This window comes from Amblyraja radiata, chromosome 4, assembly GCF_010909765.2.
Source record: "Amblyraja radiata isolate CabotCenter1 chromosome 4, sAmbRad1.1.pri, whole genome shotgun sequence".
In the NCBI taxonomy this organism is placed as follows: domain Eukaryota; kingdom Metazoa; phylum Chordata; class Chondrichthyes; order Rajiformes; family Rajidae; genus Amblyraja; species Amblyraja radiata.
The window spans coordinates 32,390,189-32,411,975 of NC_045959.1; the positions used below are offsets into that span (position 1 = coordinate 32,390,189).

The window sequence follows — 21,787 nt, forward strand, 5'->3', positions numbered from 1 at the left end:
TTGGATGGAGAGCATCTGTGAACAGCAATTTTCAAGTCTTGCCAGAGATTCTCAATTGGATTTAGGTCTGGACTTTGACTGGGCCATTCTAACACATGAATATGCTTTGATCTAAACCATTTCATTGTAGCTCTGGCTGTATGTTTAGGGTCGTTGTCCTGCTGGAAGGTGAACCTCCGCCCCAATCGCAAGTCTTTTGCAGACTCTAACAGGTTTTCTTCCAAGATTGCCCTGTATTTGGCTCCATCCATCTTCCCACCAACTCTGACCAGCTTCCCTGTCCCTGCTGAAGAAAAGCATCCCCACAGCATGATGCTGCCACCACCATGTTTCACAGGGATGGTGTGTTCAGGGTGATGTGCAGTGTTAGTTTTCCGCCACACATAGCGTTTTGCATTTAGGCCAAAAACTTCAATTTTGGTCTCATCTGACCAGAGCACCTTCCTCCACATGTTTGCTGTGTCCCCCACATGGCTTGTGGCAAGCTGCAAACGGGACTTCTTATGGCTTTTTTTCAACAATGGCTTTCTTCTTGCCACTCTTCCATAAAGGTGGAGTGCACGACTAATAGTTGTCCTGTGGACAGATTCTCCCACCTGAGCTGTGGATCTCTGCAGCTCCTCCAGAGTTACCATGGCTGCTTCTCTGATCAATGCTCTCCTTGCCCGGCCTGTCAGTTTAGGTGGACGGCCATGTCTTGGTAGGTTTGCAGTTGTGCCATACTCTCCATTTTCGGATGATGGATTGAACAGTGCTCCGTGAGATGTTCAAAGCTTGGGATATTTTTTTATAACCTAACCCGGCTTTAAACTTCTCCACAACTTAATCCCTGACCTGTCTGGTGTGTTCCTTGGGCTTCATGATGCTGTTTGTTCACTAATGTTCTCTAACAAACCTCTGAGGCCTTCACAGAACAGCTGTATTTATACTGAGATTAGATTATACACAAGTGGACTCTATTTACTAATTAGGTGACTTCTGAAGGCAATTGTTTGCACTGGATTTTATTTAGGGGTATCAGAGTAAAGGGGGCTGAATACTTTTGCACGCCACACTTTTCAGTTTTTTATTTGTAAAAAAATTTGAAAACCATGTATCATTTTCCTTCCACTTCACAATTATGCGCCACTTTATGTTGGTCTATCACTTAAAATCCCAATAAAATACATTTACGTTTGTGGTTGTAACGTGACAAAATGTGGAAAAGTTCAAGGGGAATGAATACTTTTGCAAGCCACTGTATATATGTCTTGAGTCTATTTTTTATTATTTTCTTTAGCTGTGTATATGTGGGGTGGGGGGGCCGTTAGTCTCTTCCCCGTTCGGGGACCCGACGTTTTCCCTGTCAGGTCTCCGGTGTCGTTGGGCCAAACATCGTGGAGCCGACGGCGGCCTCCAAACGGAACCAACCTGAGGGCTCCAGTCGCGGAGCCTGCGGACCTGCCATCGCGGAACTGGCCATCTTCGGAACGGGAAGAGCTTCGGAGGTTCCGGCCACAGGCCCGGTGGACAGGAACATCGGGAGCTCGCAGGTCCCTGATGGGAGACCGCTTTTCTGAGCTCCCGCAACGGCAACTTCTCCCGCTGGAATCGCGGGGTTTAAAGGACACGGAGCCAGGCCTAACATCGCCCTGGGTGGCTTAAATGGCCACAGGACTTACCATCGCCCGCCAGGGGCTTTAGCATCGGGCGCCCCAGTTTGCCTCGACGCTACAGTTGGACTGCTGGACCGCGGGAGAAGAACAAAGGGAAGAGATAAGACTTTGCCTCCCATCACAGTGAGGAGATGTTGGAGATGCACTGTGATGGATGTTTATGTAAACTGTGTTAAGTGTGGGTCTTGGGTTTTTTGTAATGTAAGACTGTAGAAAATGCAATTTCGTTCAAACCGAGCTGTTTGAATGACAATAAAAGGCATTCATTCTATTCTATTCTAAGTTGGGAAACCTGCTGATAAGTCAACACGTGACCTTTCACCACCACCAATGTTCACTCCATTACTGCAGACTGTAACTCCAACGTGTGCCATAAGCAAGATGCAGTGCAGGAACTTCACAATTTGCTTTGACAGAACCTCTCAAAGCTGTGACAACTTGTGGTAAAAGCAATAATGAAATAATCTGAATAAAACTATCTAGCAAGGTTATGGGTAGTGGTAAGAGCACTGCCTGCAAGTTTATCTCCGCATGTGTATCACATGACTTGGAAATTACCACTGATTCTTCATCACAAAATGTGGAAACTCACCAATGTTGCATTCGAGAGATTTTAGCAGAAGGTTCACAAAGACTATGCGGCAAATTCTTCTGGAGGGCATTTGAGACCAGCAATAAACACTGGTCTTGTGTGGGTAGATTAAAGAAAATAACTGCCCTTTTTTCTGCCATTTTATTATGTTTCTATTATAGGTTGTCCTGAAGATCATTAAACATTTCCAGGAGGAGGGGCAAGGTAACGAAGTGGTCCAAGGTGTACTTCTAGGACTTGTGGTGGACGATCGGCTTGAAATTACCAACTGTTTCCCCTTCCCTCAGCATACTGAGGAGGATGCTGACTTTGATGAAGGTATGTTGTGGATGGTGCTGTCTTTGAGTGTTTGAATTCCATTTCAAGTTCTTGCATTCTGTGAATATCCTGGTTGTTATCCAGCAGTCAATGCTCCAAATGAAAACCTCATGAGTGGCTGAAGAAATGAGATTATTTTCTTAAGTTTAGAAGTATGAAGGATCACGGGATACTGAGTTGGATGATCAGCCATGATCATATTGAATGGCGGTGCAGGCTCGAAGGGCCGAATGGCCTACTCCTGCACCTAATTTCTATGTTTCTATGTCTATGTTTCTATCTCATTGAAACATGGCTTTGGGGGGGCATGAAAGGGGAGATGTTGATATGCTTCACTGGTGGGGGAATCTTGACCAAGGAGGCATTGTTACAAAATTAAGAGGCTTGGGTGGGGGGGGGGGGGGGGGGGATGGTGTCTGTTATTGATGATTGTCAGCTATTACAGTGTAAGGGTTAGAGATAATTCTTCTGTCATCAGCTGTGAAGGTCTTCCTTGGCCTGCCAGTCCCTTCGCGATTAGTAAACTCACCAGTGCTCTCTTTCTTCTCAATCAATCAATCAATCAACCTTTATTGTCATCTTGCAAAGCAACAATTGTACAGTGCAAAATGAGAAGACGTTTCCCAGGGAATACCGGAGCATCGCACATAAATCTTAAACATTTCACACATAATAACAGTAAAAACAATCCAGTCCCTGATGAAACAGTATAAATTGTTAAAAGCAGGTAAAACAGCAACATTAAAATACAGTAAAAACAGTCATTAAAATGTCCAGGGCAGCTGATTTGAGTGGCCAGTGCCAGAGTTATTAAATTGTCAGTGCAAATAAGCAGAATCAGGTGGAGTGACTGTTTAGCAGCCCCACAGCCTGTGGCAGGAAGCTGTTTAGCAGTCTGGTAGTCTGGGCTTTGATGCTACGGTATCTCTTGCCTGATGGCAGGAGATCCAGATGTGTGTGGAGGGGGCAGTTTGTCCATAGCTATTCTCAGAGCTTTTTTCAGACAGCGGCTCTGGAACAGTTCTTGTACCGAGGGTAGGGAGATGCCAATGATCCTCTCTGCTCCCCTCACTACCCTCTGCAGAGCCTTCCTGTCTGAGCAGTTACAGTTGGAGTACCATCAAATCTTAATGATGTTCCAAACAGTTAATTTTTGTAAGCCTAAGGTTTGGCTGATTTCTCTAACAGTTTTATTCTTGTTTCTCAGTCTCATAATGGCTCAAATTTCACTGTACCTTAGATGGTACATGAGTCAATTGAATCTTGAATTGAATCTTCTTTGACTTTCATTGGCACAACGTTGGTCCTCATTTTTAAAAACAGCAATAAAAGTTCCCAAAGATGACGGAAAGACTGGAGGAAAGACTAGGTGCTGAGAGCGCTCTTATACCTGCATTAAGGAGGCAATTAAACACACCTGAGCAATTACAAAGACCTGTAAAGCCATGTGTCCCAAACATTATGGTGCCCTGAAATGGGATTATGTATAAACACAACTGTAATTTCTACATGGTGAAACCAAAATGTATAAAAATATCCTTTAATAAAATCTGACAATGTGCACTTTAATCACATGTGATTTTTTTTCAATTACAAATCTCAAATTGTGGAGTACAGAGGCAAATAAATAAATGATGGGTCTTTGTCCCAAACATTATGGAGGGCACTAAGTATCGATCAAAACAATTGCTTGTCAGTTTCAATGACCTCCACAGTGTAACTGGTAGCCTGTGTTCTTGGAGACAGTCTGCTGTAACAAAATCTGTTCAAAAGAACTAATAATGAGGATTGATTGTACAAATAACAAACAGTGGGCCTGCACAGATCCCTGTGACATACCACGGATCACAGGCCTCCAATCAGAAAAACAATTGGCCAGAACCACCCCCTGACTCCTTCACCTCAGCCATTTATAAATCTGGTTGGTTAACTCACCCTAGATCTTTTTATAGTAGCCTACCATGTGGGACCCTGTCAAATATCTTGCTAAACTCCAGAGAGACAATATCAACCGCCCTGCCCTCATCAATCCTCTTGAAGACTTCAAAAGGTAGTATCACATTTCTGAGATGATTTCCCACACACACATACACACACAGTTGTGCTGACTATCTGTAATCAGCCCTTGTCTATCCAAATGCTGGTAGGTCCTGACCATCAGAATCCCCTCCAGTAATGTATCCACCACTGACATCGTGCCGACTGCCCTGTAGTTCCCTGGTTTGTCTTTGGTGCCCTTCTTAAATAAAGGCACAACATTTGCCATCCGCCAGTCTTCTGGTGCTTTTTGTGCCTACTTACATAATGATGTGAGTATCTCTGCCACGACCCAACTAATTTCTTCCCTAGATGCCCACAATGTCTGAGGATGCATTTGGTCAGGTCCATCTCGCTATTCTTTAAGATTGCTGGCACCTCATTTGTAATTTGGATACGGACCAACACATCACTACTCATTTCCCCCAATTGCTTTGCTTCACTGATTATCTCAGTATGTGCAGATGAGAAGTATTCATTTAACATCTTGCTGGAGGAACTCAGTGGAACTCAGCATCTATGGAAGGGGGCAAAGGAATTGATGACACTTAGGGTGGAGACCATTCATCAGGACTGAGAGTGAGGAGGGATAGCCAGTATAAAGTGAAGAGGGAGAGGGGTGACATGAGCCAGTAGGTGATAGGTGAACTGTGGAGGGGTGAAGGATGATGGGTGGATTAAGCTACAAAGGAGCGAGCTATCGATTTCCGGAAATATGGTGGAGTACATGCCCCAATCAGCATCAATGGTGGAAATGATTGAGAACTTCAAGTTCCTTACTGTAAATATTACCAATGATCTGTCATGGGCCAACCACATTGAAACAACAGCCAAGAAGGCACACCACGCCTCCTTCTTGAGGAGATTGAGGAAATTTAGCATGTCTTCAATGGCTCTTACAAATCTCTGCAGATGTACCATAGAAAGCATACTGTTTGGATACATCGCAGCTTGGTTGGGAACAGTTCCGGCCAAGTCCGTAGGAAATTACAGAGTTCTGAATGTTGCCCAGTCCATCTCACAAACCAGACTCCCCACCATTGACTGCATCTACACCACACTGCCTTTGAAAAGTAGCCAACATAATTAAACACGTCCTACTCAAGTAATTCTTTCTTTCTCTTGCTCCCATCAGGCAGGAGATGCAGAGCTTGAAAGTGCGTGCCACCAGACTAGGGACAATTTCTTTCCATCTCCAGGCTTCTGAATAGTCCTTTCATAAGCTAGGGTGGTGACTGATTTTCCTCTATCCCATTGTGGGCATTAGACATTATCGTTGGAATTGGTACACTGCAGTGCTGAGAACTACCGTATATTCTCCACTCTATACCTCCCCCCTTCTCTACCTACAGTATTCTAGTTCAGCTTGATTGTGTTTATGTATAGTATTATCTGATCTGATTGCACAGCATGTAAAACAAAACTTTTCACTGTACCTTGGTGTGTGACAAAAATAAACCGGAAAGGGGGGAGTTGGAGATGGAGCCAGCTGGGTGAAAGATTTAAATAGATAAGGAGCAAAAGAGCAGATGGAACCGGTTTGGACGAGGAGGGTTGAGGGGGGGGGGGGGGGGGGGAGAGGAGAGGGTGAATGTGGAGGCTGTTGCATTGGTGATAAGTGGGTCACCTCTCGACAATGCAATCTGCAAATAACAACACCAGTCGCAGACCAACCAGTCCCCCCCTCCCCAATCTTCCCGTTGCTCCACCTTGACTCGCAACCATTTCTCCCCTTCCACCTATATTTCTTCCTCTGGCTTATCTCTTCTATCCTTATTTCACACCTATTGCCTTTTCATATCTGGTCTTCGTAGAACCATATGCCGATCAAAACCCCCCTTCATCGGTTTCGTCTATCACTCGCCAGGGTTTGTCGTGCCCTTCCTCGCTTCCAACTTTCTACCCTGCACCCACCACAATCAGTCTGAAGATGGGTCCCTATCCAAAACGTCACCTCTCAATGTTCAGAGATGTTGCCTGAGTTAGCCCAGTACTTTGGCTTTTTTTGGCACCTTATTTTTGTTTTATTCATGGACACTCTAATTCAGGTTCAGACTAATACAGGTGCACAACCTTTTATCCGAAAGCCTTGGGACCAGACACTTTTCGTAATTCGGAATTTTTCGACTTTCGGAATGGAAGATTTTTAGCGTAGATATTAACGGCTGGCTCAGTGGTAGAGTGCTCGGCTCATATCCGCAAGGTCGCGAGTTTGTGCCTCGATCCCGGCAGTTACTCGATCGCGAGTTTGAGTCTTCAATGTAGTTTTTTCTTGCAGAATAGGAGAGAATAGGGAGGGTTAGGCTGAGATCATTCTCTGCGAGATGATCTTAGTGCGGGAGACAAGTGTAGGAGAGGTGTACTGACTGTGGGCAGAACTTTGGAAGTGATTGACCACCATTCTCAAAAGCCGCTGTGTCTCCCTGTCCCTGGGATAGCAGGGGGCGATCAAACAGCACAATACCCCCCTACCCCTCCAACTCCAGAGGAATCCGCTCCCCGATGGGCCGCTACGGCGACAAGTGGCAGTTCGCCCACAGCCCGAGCTGCGCCACCCCAAGAACAAGACGTACCTTGCACACCATCAGCTTCTGCCCCTACGGGGAGCGTGTTCCTCTGGAGTTGGAGCGGGGCTGGGGTTGCTGATCTGGGATCTCCGTGCTTGCAGTGGGCCTGGGGGTCGGTGTCCCGATGAGGGGGCGCAGCTCGGGCTGTGGGCGAACTGCCACTTGTCGCCGTAGCGGCCCATCGGGGAGCGGCTTCTGGTGGTCTTGACGTCTCCGGCCAGTTTGCAGGTTTCCTCTGGAGTTGGAACGGGGCTGGGCTGCTGCTGGCTGTGGGTCTCTGGGATCTCCGTTCTTGCAGTGGGCCTGGGGGTCGGTGTCCCGTTGGTCCTGACGTCTCCGGTGACTGGCACTGACCTGCTGGCATCGCCGACGTGAAGACAGTGCAAAGCCCCCGCGCCGGTGCAATGGGCGGGGAGGTGGAGAGGGGAGGGAAGGGGTCACACACATGGCCGGGAAGCAGAGGGCTGTAGGTGGGGTGAAACTGAAGGGAGCGACAATCTGCTGCTGCCTGCACGCTGAGTTAAAAAGTTCCCACGCAAGACTCACGATACACTGTGTATCGTGAGTCTACCGTGGGAACTTTTTAACTCAGCGGGCAGGCAGCAGCAGATTGTCAATTATTAACCCTCCCGCGCAATATACCCTCACCTTCTCTTTTATGAATGGGGATTTAGTTCCCCTTTCTTCGAGGACCGACCGGAGGTTCCGCTGTCACCTCTGCGGGCCGCCCTCGGTGAACGTCTTCAAGGACCTTCATGGTCTTCAAGGACCGAAAAAATGTCCTCTATTCGGAGCTTTTCGTTACTTGGAATTTCGGATAAAAGGTTGTGCACCTGTATAGTAAATTGGAGACCAATATAGACACACAATTGTTCGATTAACGTTAGGCATTCATTAATTCAATTTAAAATACCGCACAGACTCTATTATTCAAAGTCTAAACTAAATAAGATCTTTCCAAATGTATCTCCTATTTGCGATAAATGTCTTCTTCAGGAAGCAACTATAACCCATTCCTTTGTCTCTTGTATAAAGTTACATAATTTTTGGAGAGTAATTTTTGAAATGTTTTCAAAAACACTAAAAGCAATATTGGATCCCGATACGGAACTGATTATTCTAGGTACGTCAGAAGCCTGCTCTGTGCTATCATGATTCTAGGTACATCAGAAGCCTGCTCTGAGCTATCATTATTCTAGGTACATCAGAAGCCTGCTCTGAGCTATCATTATTCTAGGTACATCAGAAGCCTGCTCTGAGCTATCATTATTCTAGGTACATCAGAAGCCTGCTCTGAGCTATCATTATTTCAAAGACGTTTCCTTAATTATGGCCTGATAACGGCAAAAATACTAACACTCAAATTTTGGAAACATACATCAGTCCATATTCTTAAGATGTGGGTTATAAGCATGTCTGAGACGCTACATCTTGAAAATATTAGACTTGTCTTGGCAAAAAAAAAAAACAGATCATTTTTCGAAGACATGGACATCATTCATTAATTTATTACATGGATAGTATGGTACAACACAACTTGGGATTTAAATCTAATTACGGTTTGGGTGAGGTGGGTGGGGTGGGATGAGAGGCATGTATATCACCACTTTTTTCTTTCTTTCTCTTTGTCCTTTTATTTTTCTTATTTTTTCTATTCCTCTCTTTCATTTATTCACTCTTTGGCTACACCACATTGGAAGTCTAGGGGTTCTATCTTTGCACATTTCACTTTTTCTCTTTTTTGCTTTTTCTCCTTTCTTTTCTCCCAATTATAGCTTAAAGTTAAAAGTGAAGCTGTACAATAACTACTATTTCATATGCCGTTGGTTATATTTTTGTACATTTGCTTCTAATAAATTATTTTAAAAAATTAAAAAAATTAAATTGGAGACATGAGGAACTGCCAATGTTAGTTTACAAAAAAAGTCAAAGTGGTCCATAGTGGACCTGCTGAGATACTTCAGCACTTTGTGCCTTTTTTTCCTAATATAGTAACTTAATTGACAAGACTGCACCAAGGTATCGTGTGGAGGAGTTGGATATCTGACAGGAGTTTATTTTTCAAATGTAACGATGACTCGATAGCCTTGCTGCTGTTGTTATTAGAGTAAATATGGATTATTCAGTTAATAGTTCCTTTTCTCGCTCATCCTCGCACTTCACTTTGTTATAAATATTTGTCTATCACCACCTCTGGTCCACTGAATTTTTAAACAAAATTATGCGTTGCATATACACCTTATATTTATGGATAATTTATTTTATAATGGACAGTTTAAAAGGTAATGCAGTTTAAATATACTGCATTTCTTAGTCTGTACAAATGGATTCTATTTGGACATAATTCAACACTGGTTTGTCTTTGGTAGAACCCTTACCTTTTAATCTTTCTTTCGTATTTCATCTGGAATTTTTATATCCAGTAATATTTATTTTGCAATTATTACAAGCTGCAGGTGCATTTTTATGATTTTAACCTGTAACAAGATCTCTAATTTTCTTTTCTTTTGCAATATGTTTAGTTTGGATATTGTTGCATTTTTCTGCTCCTTTATATTTTGCATTTTCTTTTGTCATTCAAATATTTTAGTTACATAAACTTAGCCATGAATAGCTAAGTTCCACACTCTTTCACCTCAACCCCTACTGTTAATTTAGAATCTTTCCTGCTCGTTAGAATGCATGATCGTTGGGAGTTATGCATTATCACTGTAAATTCTTGTCACTGCTTGTTTATTATCTTGTTTGCTAATATATTTACTCACTTCACTTCAGCCAACTACATATTCATTTCTTGAACCTTCATTTAAGTTTAACACTGTTGGTTCAGACTCGGGTTCTCTCCAAGCTGATTGATTAATTCTGTCTTGTTCTGATCAGTTTATCCATGGGATTCGTTTACTCTGAGATCATTTATTAAACGTCCTTTCATTACACATTTACTGGATCCAAAATAGCCTGTTCACTGTTTTGGACCATAACTTTGTGCCATAGGAAACTTTCTCAAATGTCCTCCATGGGTACTCATGATTAATGCACGGCCCATTTTACATGTACCTATGTTTCTTGATATATACTCGTTCCTACAGCATGGCTACTGTTAGGGCTCCTGTATACCAGACCAACTACTGATTTCTTCCCTTGCTACTTTCTACTTGCCTTGACATCCTCTAAACCTAGACATTGCTCACCTAAACAGTACTGAACCAGCAGAACTATCACATCATGTTTTCTATCCTGCCTGTCTTTCCTAAATGTCAAAGTTAACTATTGAGTTCCCAGCATTGACTTTATAATCATTAAGTAAATATATAAACACTAAGTAAATATACATGTTGTCAGACATAATATCACTGACAAGCTTTAATATACTAAAATATCCTGCACTTGTAGTTTTTCAATGTATTAACACAGAAGACCAGAGGAGGTCAGTACACGCTGTAAAAGTAGAATAGAAAACATCTTAAGATTTTCTCACAAAACTCTCTTATTCTAATTCCTTACTTTGTAAAAATATCGTAAATAGAAGTCAATACAGTACTGCATAACTGACCATCTTTTTGCCTCATCTAAAAGCTGACATGCACTAAGATGGATACATACGTAATTGCCATGTGTGCTCAGATCAGAGTCTACTGTAGTTCTTAAAGTTGTCACTTATGTTTAAAAAGACTGGTGCCTTGTTTGGATTCCTTTTCAACCTTGAGGCAGTGTGCGAAGCTGAGAGAGGGGAAGAGGCAGGTGTATTTGGGTGCATTTTCAGTAATACTTTTACAAGTCATCATAATACTGTTCAGATTGAGTGGCCTTTGAGAATAATATAAATGATGGAAAGTTTGTGATGCTGCTAAAATGGTGCCTTTATCTTCCTGATAATGATAATTAATTTCTCAATACAGTAAACCCTCATTTTCATGATCCTCTTTATAATTGATTTCAGTTATAGTGGACAGACTGTCAGTGGGCCCCAAATACTTGATGGTTTGGGTACAGGAAGAACTGTTGAGTCCGATGTACACATTGAACACTGATTCTTTGGCACCCTTGGTTCCAGAGCCAGAGCCTTCAAAGAAGGGAGGGGGGGGGGGGGGGGGGGGGGGGGGGGGGGGGAGCAGGGGGCGTCCAAACGCCGCCGTTCTCAAGAGATCCTGACCCACTGAATTACTCCAGCACTTTGTTTCCTTTCGGTGGGTGAAGAAGGGCTCGCTGGTGCACCTTGTGATTCGGGATTGGTGTCGGAACCGGGCCTCTGAATGCGCAGGGAGTGCGAGCCAGGGATGGATTGGCAGGTCCATTCGTTATATCCGCCATCTGTTATAAAGGGGTCATTAAAACAAGGGCTTACTGTATTGTCTTTACGAAACAGTTTGGAAATCAAATTGACAGCACAGTTGATCTGTGGCTGCTCAGGGAATTTCAACTGAGCTCTTGTAATTTTGTCTTGCTTCTAGCAGAGGACAGCCCATCAGTTGCTGAAAAATCGATGTTCAACCTGTACTAGTAGTATCCAGTTAGATTGAAATGATAGAGATGATACAGAATGAATCATACCATTTTATTATGAGCAGCACGAAGATAGAAATGTAACTATCAACGTGGCTTTGAATGTAGTTGGAAATGTTATTTTAAGAGGCACTAAGAGCACAGGGATGGGAGGGAAAATATAAAGAGAGGGTAGGGAGAAATGTTCTTTTCCTCAGTTCATCACTGAAGATGGTAGAGACATTAATCATTGTCTTGTGGGAATGAAAGAGAAAGCATACATCTGATGGGCTGAATGATCTCACCCTGCACGAACAATTCTGAGACCGAGTCCCATATCTGGAAATATGAAATGGGCCTGTCCCACTTAGGCGACTGCAGGAGACTGTGCAGTTACCACATGGTCACCACATGTTCGCGGGTGGTTGCCGGGGAGTCGCCTTCATGGTCATGAAGAGTTCCCGCATTCTGGGAACTAGTCGTGGCCTCATTATGGTCGCCGTGAATTTTTCAACATGTTGAAAAATTAGCGGGGACTAGAATGAAGCCGCTAAGGAGAGTAGCGAGAATTCTCGAGCCGTAGGTGGGTCACCAGGAGGTCAACGGTTCTCGTAGGTTGGTGCCACTGCTGACCGGTGAATTTCATTGGCTCATTGGGAAAACAAAGGTAAGCAGTAGTTTTCAGAACCAAGGATAACCGACTGGTAATGTTAAATGTCTGCCGAGCTTCACAGCCATGTATCGCTGGCTTCTTAAAAGTTGTCTCCACTCCCTCTCCCCCCCCCCCCCTTCTCCCCTCCCCTCTTTTAAAGGACTTACCGTATACTGTGCTTTAGCCGTCTTTTTACAGCGCCAACCTTCCTGTTCATCGCGGTGTGTCTCTGTTTCACCGTGGCTTTGCACCATGTGAATGTTTTAGACAGAGCTCCCCCAGCTTGCCCTGTCCCCCACCTTCATAATGGGCTGGTAAAGGATGCGATGTGTTTGTGTGTGTGTGTGTATGTTCCACTCTGACAGTCGCCGTTACAGTTGCCGCTTTTTCAGGCGACTGCTGGCAACTTGACAGTCGCCGGCAGTCCGCTGAAAAATCGCCTAAATGGGACATGCCCATAAGTGTCACTTAGCCACTTGGTTAAAGTTGGTTAAGGCATTGTTGGAGGCTTTTGTAGCCATATTGGTCAGGTTGTCTTCTACATTGGTACCCACTAATACTTCCAGATTTGAAGTCAAAACTATTGAGCATAATTTTTATTCTACGGTTTAATGTTAGCATGTGATTAATGATAATTATTGGTTGTTATAGATATTTCATTGCTGTGGATTAATGGTAGCATTTGTCTTTTGCTAATGCAGCTTTGGTGCATTTTTTGTTCTTTATAGAGCAAGTTTTTAATCATGCTTGATGTGTTCTAGCCTTAATAAAAAGCAGAATATGCAAAATTAGATTAAAATGATTTTATAGTCCGATTTTAAATTTATTTTGTTTTCTCCAACAGGATGTAGGTTTAAATTCTGCAATTAAACTGCTAATCAATTATTATAAGCATGACAATTGAACCAGAATCTTTTCAACATATATGGAAACTATTCCAAAAGTCAAGAATTTTTCAGCCTCTAATTTGGTTAATGCTTAAAGGCTGTAAAATTAGATCTTTCGTTGAGTTTTGAATTGAACAGTGTTGGTTATAATGGGACGAACAAATATCAAATGTCTTTTGCTTAAACAATTGATTTGTTGTCCCTATTCTTAGTATTTGAAATATTTTGTTAATTTTTAAATGTTTTTTGATTTTATCTTTTTTCATTACTTGTCATCCAAATGTGCAATGACCTCGTGTTTTCACCCATTCTATGACTACATTTTTAATTTTTTTATTTCTTGTTTTGCCAACCTGTCAATTTGCCAACTTTGTTTACTACCAGTCAAATTGTAACTTGCCATAATCTAATTACCTGCCTTATTTCCATGAATGACTCTATGTAGTGGCATTTTTGCAATTAAGAATCTTTACTGGAGTCAAATTATTCTGATGATAGAAAGCTTCACTTGTGCTTCTGCATTTTTTTACTTCATTTAATTTCATGTAATTGGTTAGAAATGAAAATAATTCATCCCAGAAGTGCAATTCAAGTAGTGACTGTAATGAAATGAGTATGCAAAACACTTTGTATAAATTATTTGTAAATTATGTGACCAAATGTTTAGAGTGTAGACCATGATTATTTGTGGTTGGTCAAATCAGGTTAACAGGCGTGCCAGAACAGTTGATGTCATCAGAATTAGGTGATAAATTAAGATCCATCAAAGGAAAATCTATTCATTTCTTTGTATTTTGATAGAATTAATAACTGTAGCTTCAGCTTTACTAAATAGAGGAAGATTTCAATAACTAACATTATTTGTCCTCACGCAATATAGTTTTTGTGGGATTTAATTTAGGTGTAATATTTAATTTTGACATTTGAAAGACAAAGACCCTTTGCAGATTTTGATGATTGTCATTCAATTATTAATTGTTATTATTAATTTGTTTTAAAAAGTGTTTTGAGGATATTTTTAATTAGCAAGAACTGAAGTTACAATTGCTGAGAAAGTGTATTTCCATGTTTTACCTTTATCAGGAGGAAGAGAAGATTTTTACCAAATAACTTATTTTTACGAGGATGTTTCCGTAACCGTCTTCCGTCTCCACACTATTATCCTATGGGATCTTTGGTGTGTAGACGGAAGCCGGTTACGGAAATGGGGCCTTAAATTACCCATGAATCTGCCCATGACCGTACTACGTCTTTTTTGTCTTGCTCGCTATAGGATCTTTGCTTATAATCTGGCCCAATCAGGGCCCATAACCTTGCAACTTCAAACTTGATCTTGTGGGGAAAAAAAGCAAAAAGATTTAAAATGATTTACCCTTTCAATATTTGAATTAGCATGTTTAAGAAATCAAAGGACACAATATTCATCGTTGTTGGATGTGAATTGTGTCTAATCCAGAGTTACAGCAGAAATTCCTCAGAGCAGTGTCCTATGCCTACCAATCAACTTCAGATACTTCTAAAATCACATTCCTTTCATCCCAACGTTAGATGTACAATGGACGTTGTTGATTGCTTTTTCAACCCCTGAAAATTAACCTGCCTTCTTCTGGCAGATACTGCTCAACATTCAGGCGTATGTTGTATTTAGCAGCTTGTAGCAGCTCTTCAGGCGTGTAGCAGCTCTGGCTGGTGTGTACAGCTTCAGCTCCTAAAGGACCGTGTTGGGGCACTGGAGAAGCAGCTGGATGACCTCGGGGCCATCTGGGAAAATAAGAGTTTCCTGGGCAGGACCTACAGTGAGGTAGTCACGCCGAGGATACGGGAAGAACCAAGGTGTGTAAAGGAGAGAAAGGGTGGAAATCGTGGAGTGCAGAAGACCCAGGTGGCTGTGCCTAATGAAAACAGGTACGCCCTCTTGGGAACTGTCCGGGGAGACGATGTTTCCAGTCGGAGCGGCGGACACGTCGGTGGCTCCAATCTCAGAGATGGGACTCGACCGGCGAGACCGATGTCGGGCAGAGCCCTAGTGGGTGACTCCATTGTCCGAGGAGCGGACAGGAGATTCTGTGGTTGCAGACGAGATGCGAGGATGGTCTGTTGCCTCCCTGGTGCCAGGGTTCAGGATGTCACAAGCCGAATTCAGAACATTTGAGAGAGAGAAGGTGAACAGCCGGCAGTAGTTGTGCACGTAGGCACAAACAACATCGGGAAGAAGAGGAATGAGGTTCTCCAACATGTCTCCAGAGAGTTGGGAAGAAGATTGAAATGCCGGACTTCTAGGGTGGTTATCTCTGGATTACTTCCAGTACCTCGTGCTAGTGAGGACAGGAATAGGGAGATAGGGGGTCTGAATGTGTGGTTGAGGGGCTGGAGCAGGGAGCAAGGATTTAGATTTATAGACCACTGGGATCTCTTCTGGGGTAGGGGTGACCTGTACAAAAGGGACAGGTTACACCTTAACTGGAGGAGGAATGACATTCTGGCGGGCAGGTTTGCCAGGGCTACACGTGTGGGTTTAAACTAAATAGTGGGGGGGAGGGATTGACAAATTGGGAGTTAAAGATGCAGTTGAAGAGGAAGTGACTACAGGAAAAATTACAAAAGATTCTTGAATTAATGGGAAGGAAAGCTCGGGAATGGACAACAGAGTAAAGTCAGGGCCAATTGCGAGGAGGGAAGTGAATACGGAGGTCAAAGTGCTGTATATGAATGTGCGAAGCATAAGGAATAAAGTGGATGAGTTGAGGCTCAGTTAGAAACTGGCAAGTATGATGTTGTGGGAATTACTGAGACATGGCTGCGAGAGGGCCAGGGCTGGGAACTGAATATTCAGAGGTATACCTCCTATTGAAAAGACAGACAGGTGGGCAGAGGGGGTGGGGTTGCCCTGTTGGTGAGGAATGAAATTCAGTCCCTTGCAAGTGGTGACATTGAAACAGGAGATGTGGAGTCAGTATGGATAGAACTAAGGAATTGTAAGGGTAAAAATACCCTAATGGGACTAATCTACAGGCCCCCAAACAGTAGCCTGGACATAGGGCGCAAGTTGAATCAGGAGTTAAAGTTGGCATGTAGCAAAAGTAATGCTGTGGTTGTTATGGGAGATTTCAACATGCAGGTAGACTGGGAAAATCAGGTTGGTACTGGACCCCAAGAAAGGGACTTTGTAGAGTGCTTTCGTGATGGATTCTTAGAACAGCTTGTATTGGAGCCTACCAAGGAGAAGGCAATTCTGGATTTAGTGTTATGTATTGAACCGGATTTGATAAAGGACCTCTAGGTTAATGAGCCATTAGGAGGCAGTGACCATAACATGGTCTGGTTTAATCTACAATTGGAGAGGGAGAAGGGTAGATCGGAGGTGTCAGTGTTGCAGTTGAATAAAGGGGACTCTGGGGCCATGAGGGAGGAGCTGGCCAAAGTTGACTGGAAAGATACACTAGTAGGGATGACAGTGGAACAAAAATGGCAGGTATTTCTAGGAATAATACAGAAGGTGCAGGATCAGTTCATTCCTAGGAGGAAGAAAGATTCCAAGGGGAGAAAGGGACGACCATGGCTGACAAGGGACGTCAGGGACAGTATAAAAATTAAAGCGAAGAAGTAAAATGTAGCAAAGATGAGCGGGAAGCAAGAGAATTGGGTAATGTCTAAAGAACACCAGAAGACAATATGGGAAGAAGTACGAAAGTAAGCTAGCCAAGAATATAAAGCAGGATAGTAAAAGCTTCTTTAGGTATGTGAAGAGGAAAAAATAGTTAAGACCAAAGTTGGACCCTTGAAGACTGAAAAAGGTGAATTTATTAAGGGGAACAAGGAAATGGCAGGAGTTGAACAGATACTTTGGATCTGTCTTCACTAAGGAGGACACAAACAATCTTCCTGATATAGTAGTGGCCAGAGGATCTAGGGTGACGGAGGAACTGAAGGAAATCCACATTAGGCAGGAAATGGTGTTGGATAGACTGATGGGACTGAAGGCTGATAAATCCCCAGGGCCTGATAGTCTGCATCACAGGGTACTTAAGGAAGTGGCTCTAGAAATCGTGGATGCATTGGTGATAATTTTCCAATGTTCTATAAATTCAGGATCAGTTCCTGTGGATTGGAGGGTAGCTAATGTTATCCCACTTTTTAAGAAAGGTGGGAGAGAGAAAACGGAATTATAGACCAGTTAGCCTGACATCGGTGGTGGGGAAGATGCTGGAGTCAATTATAAACTATGAGATAGCCGAACATTTGGTTAGCAGTGACAGGATCGGTCCGAGTCAGCATGGATTTACGAAGGGGAAATCATGCTTGACTAATCCTCTGGAATATTTTGAAGATGTAACTAGGAAAATGGACAAGGGAGAGCCAGTGGATGTAGTGTACCTGGACTTTCAGAAAGCATTTGATAAGGTCCCACATAGGAGATTAGTGGGCAAAATTAGGGTACATGGTATTGGGGGTAGAGTGCTGACATGGATAGAGAAGTGGTTGGCAGACAGGAAACAAAGAGTAGGGATTAACGGGTCTCTTTCAGAATGGCAGGCAGTGACTAGTGGGGTACCGCAAGGCTCCGTGCTGGGATTTACAATATACATCAATGATTTGGATGAAGGGATTCAAAGTAACATGAGCAAATTTGCAGATGACGCAAAGCTGGGTGGCAGGGTGAACGGTGAGGAGGATGCTATGAGAATGCAGGGTGACTTGTGCAGGTTGGGGGAGTGGGCAGATGCATGGCAGATGAAGTTTAATGCGGATAATGTGAGGTTATACACTTTGGTAGCAAAAACAGGAAGACAGATTACTATCTAAATGGTGTCAAGTTGGGAAAAGGGGAAGTGCAATGGGATCTGCGGGTCCTTGTATATCAGTCTATAAAAGTAAGTGAAGAAAGCAGTGAAGAAAGCGAATGGCATGTAGGCCTTTATAACAAGTGGAATCGAATATAGGAGCAAAGAGGTCCTTCTGAGGTTGTACAGAGCCCTAGTGAGACCACACCTGGAGTATTGTGTGCAGTTTTGGTCCCCTAATTTGAGGAAGGACATTCTTGCTATTGAGGGAGTGTGGACAAGGTAGGTTTACAAGGTTAATTCCCGGTATGGCGGGACTGTCATATACTGAGAGAATGGAGCAGCTGGGCTTGTACACTCTGGAGTTTAGAAGGATGAGCGGGGTCTCATTGAAACATATAAGATTGTTAAGGGTTTGGACATGCTAGAGGCAGGAAACATGTTCTCAATGTTGGGGGAGTCCAGAACCAGGGGCCACAGTTTAAGAATAAGGAGTAAGCCATTTAGAACGGAGACGAGGAAGCACTTTTTCTCACAGAGAGTGGTGAGTCTGTGGAATTCTCTGCCTCAGAGGGTGGTGGAGGCAGGTTCTCTGGATGCTTTCAAGAGAGAACTAGATAGGGCTCTTAAAAATAGCAGAGCCAAGGGATATGGGGAGAAGGCAGGAACGGGGTACTGATCAGCCATGATCACATTGAATGGCGGTGCAGGCTCGAAGGGCCGAATGGCCTACTCCTGCACCTATTGGCTATTGTTCATGATTCAAAAATAATATTAACGCAGCACAAGTGATCATCTCTAGTAAGAGAGAATTTAATCGCTAACCTACGATTTAATGACATAACCATCATTCACCCGCCACCATCAACGCGGGAAAGGGGTTGGTGGGATTTGGGTTTGCAGGGATTTACTTAATTAGCAAGAAACTGAAGTGGGCCAACCACACAGATTAGTTGGCTGTGAGAGCAGGTCAGAGGAAAGGTGTCACGTGGCAAGTGGCTTGCCTCTTGGCATGTAAAAATCTTTCCACCTGTCAAGGCACAAATCAGGAGCATCATGGAATACTCTTTGCCTGCATGAGTATTGTTCCTTAACAACACAAGGGAATCAGCACTATTCACCCATATCCACCCCAAGGATTCATACTTTTTATTATTAAAATTGCCAGTTATTAGCAGAGTCTACTCCCAATAGCATTTTCCAAGCCTACATCTGGAAGGGCAAGGATAGCAGATCCATGGAAACAACCTATGGGTTATCCTACAAGTTCCACAATCTTGATGTAATCTTGGTGTTGAATGTTGCCAGAGTTCCTACCCTACAGCATTTTGGGAGTGCCATCTAAAGGACTTCCTCAGATCAACAAGGTGAACTTCAACTACCACTTGTGTAGGAAGGAACTGCAGATGCTGGTTTAAACCAAAGATAGACACAAAAAGCTGGAGTAACTCTGCTGAACATGCAGCATCTCAGGAGAGAAGGAATGGTTGACGTTTCGGGTCGAGACCCACTGAGTTACTCCAGCTTTTTGTGTCTATGTTCAACTGTTGTGTTTGAGGGCTAAATAACTCACAAACTACACTTGGTGTCCAGAACCCAAAGTATATTTATTACAAGCCAAATATGGCTGCTGCTAAATCCCTGCATATCTCCAGAGGAAACATTCATTTCAAGCAGAGCCCTCTAGTGGTGACTCCAGGACACAACACCAACTTTTTGTTTACCCTATACTTTATTTGAATTCCTTAACTAAAAGGACTGTAGCAGTTTAACATAGTTGTCTACCATCAGCTTCTTAAGAGTAATTAGGGATGATCAAATATTCCTTCCTTTCCAATGATGCTTACATCTAAAATGAAAAATGTACGCTTTGTATTTGTGTTAGATAATTCCTAATAAAAACTCTCCATAGTCTTAATTGTGAGACCATCAAATGTGAGGTAGAATTTGTACTTAAGTGTTTCAGTTGAATTGATTTGGAATATTTACTTTGTCTAATGAAACATGCATTTCTTCTGATAATTTTTGCTGTGTATATCTAGTGGCTTATGTCCCGTATTGGTTATGTGAAATTCTGCAGCTATTTTTAACATAATGTTATTTTTAAACATAACCCTTTTGTACATCAGCAAACACTTTAATACAATAAACACTAATGGTAGAAAGGGAAGGGAATACCTCTTCCTGCAGAACAATAACGATAATTTGGGGATGTGGTCTTTATGCTTTAAATATAATTTATGGGTAAGAGTAAAATAATGCTAGGGTTGTCCATTAACCTGGTGAGTGAAAGAGCAAGATGGTTAGGCAGTGTCAAAAAGTGTGTGAGCAGGAATGATGTAGTGCAACTATATTACTGATAAAGTTCCCTGTCTTAAAAACAGACAACACACAATGGGTTAGGTAAACCAACACAAGGTTTACTGGTTAACAGCGGGAGTGTCAGGGAGAGTCAAGTAAGCAACAGACACTTGACTTCTTCCGAAAGCACCAGTCCTCTGAACAAGGACTCGCAGGGTGTTTTATACTGTGTGTCCCTCAGTCGCATTCCAAAGCCTTTAGCTATGGTCACAAGATGCAGCAACACAGGACAAGTCTGGGCTTGTCTCTCTTATCAGTTGGTTGTCTCTCTTATCAATTGGTAGACATATTCCAAAGGCATTAGTCATGGTGCCAATATGCAGCAGTCCAGGGCAAGTTTGGGCTTGTCTTTCTTATCAGTTGGTACCTTCCCACCAGAGAAAACATGCTAAAGAAGAAATACAAAGCTACAAAAAAGTCAAGTATCCCATACTGTAAATTTAGAGCATTTAACCCTTTCATTCCCTCCTTTTTATCATTTTGATGATAACGATTGCAGCCCTCGCCGAGTACATAAGAAAGGCCATAAGCATTACAACAGTCAAATTAAGAGTACAATCTATCTACATTACTAAAAGTCTGATCTTGACTGCTTTTGGCCCACTGTGGTGTGATTTCCGAGAGAACGCCGCCATCTACGGCCGTCATTTTTGGCCACCTCACTCAGAACCCCCCTCCGCCTTCCGGGACCAGAGGATTTTTCCCATGGATGAAAAATCAGAGAGATATTAATGTTTTTTTTAAAATCCCCATTTTCTCTGCTGCTCCCGCTGGGGGGAGGGAGGAGGGACTATAAAACCCGGAAGTGTCGTGCCTCACAGTCTGTGCCAGACCCAGGAAGCGAGAGGGTCTCGGCTCTTTCAGCTGTGAATAACACTGAACGCACGTCTACTCCATGGTGAGTCCCCTTGATGTGGCTGCTGCCCAGTTGTTTGCCTTTTTATTTAAAGTTTATGTTCACAAAATGAATTTTGGTTGTCAGGTGGCTGCTGCCCAATTGTTAGCCTCGCCTTTTTAAAATGGTTTGTGTTCACAAAATGATTTTTGGTTGTCAGGTGGCTGCTGCCCAATTGTTTGCCTCGCTTTTTCAAAAACGTTTGTGTTCACAAAATGAATTTTGGTTGTCGGGTGGCTGCAGCCAAATTGTTTGCCTTGGCTTTTTAAAAATGTTTGTGTTCACAAAATGAATTTTGGTTGTCGGGTGGCTGTAGCCAAATTGTTTGCCTTGGCTTGGCTTTTAAAATCGTTGCAACAGTTTGCTGCCAGCCCAAGAATCCATTCAGCCCACAATGTCTATACTAGCCCTCTGGAAACCAGTACCTTCGACCCGCAACACCCATACTAGCGCAACAGAAAGTCCCCTCCCCCCCCCCCCCCCCCCCCTCAAGATAGTTGAAAGAAACCTGAGGTAGATAGAGAGGCTGTGAAACAGATCAAATAAATAGGTCATTGTTG

The 21,787-nt window shown here is 43.0% G+C and overlaps 1 protein-coding gene and 1 long non-coding RNA gene across 2 annotated transcripts in view; both read left to right on the plus strand.

Annotated features, from left to right (window-relative positions):
* eif3h (eukaryotic translation initiation factor 3 subunit H) overlaps positions 1–21,787 on the plus strand; it is a 122,048-nt gene that overhangs the window by 4,270 nt on the left and 95,991 nt on the right. Inside the window, exon 2 of the mRNA XM_033019215.1 lies at positions 2,409–2,565. Within this exon, the coding sequence (XP_032875106.1) occupies positions 2,409–2,565 (157 nt within the window). The remainder of the gene's footprint in view (positions 1–2,408; positions 2,566–21,787) is intronic.
* LOC116971989 lies at positions 21,131–21,347 on the plus strand. The gene is made up of 2 exons (XR_004411678.1): positions 21,131–21,245; positions 21,315–21,347. It is a non-coding gene; the product is annotated as an uncharacterized LOC116971989 (long non-coding RNA).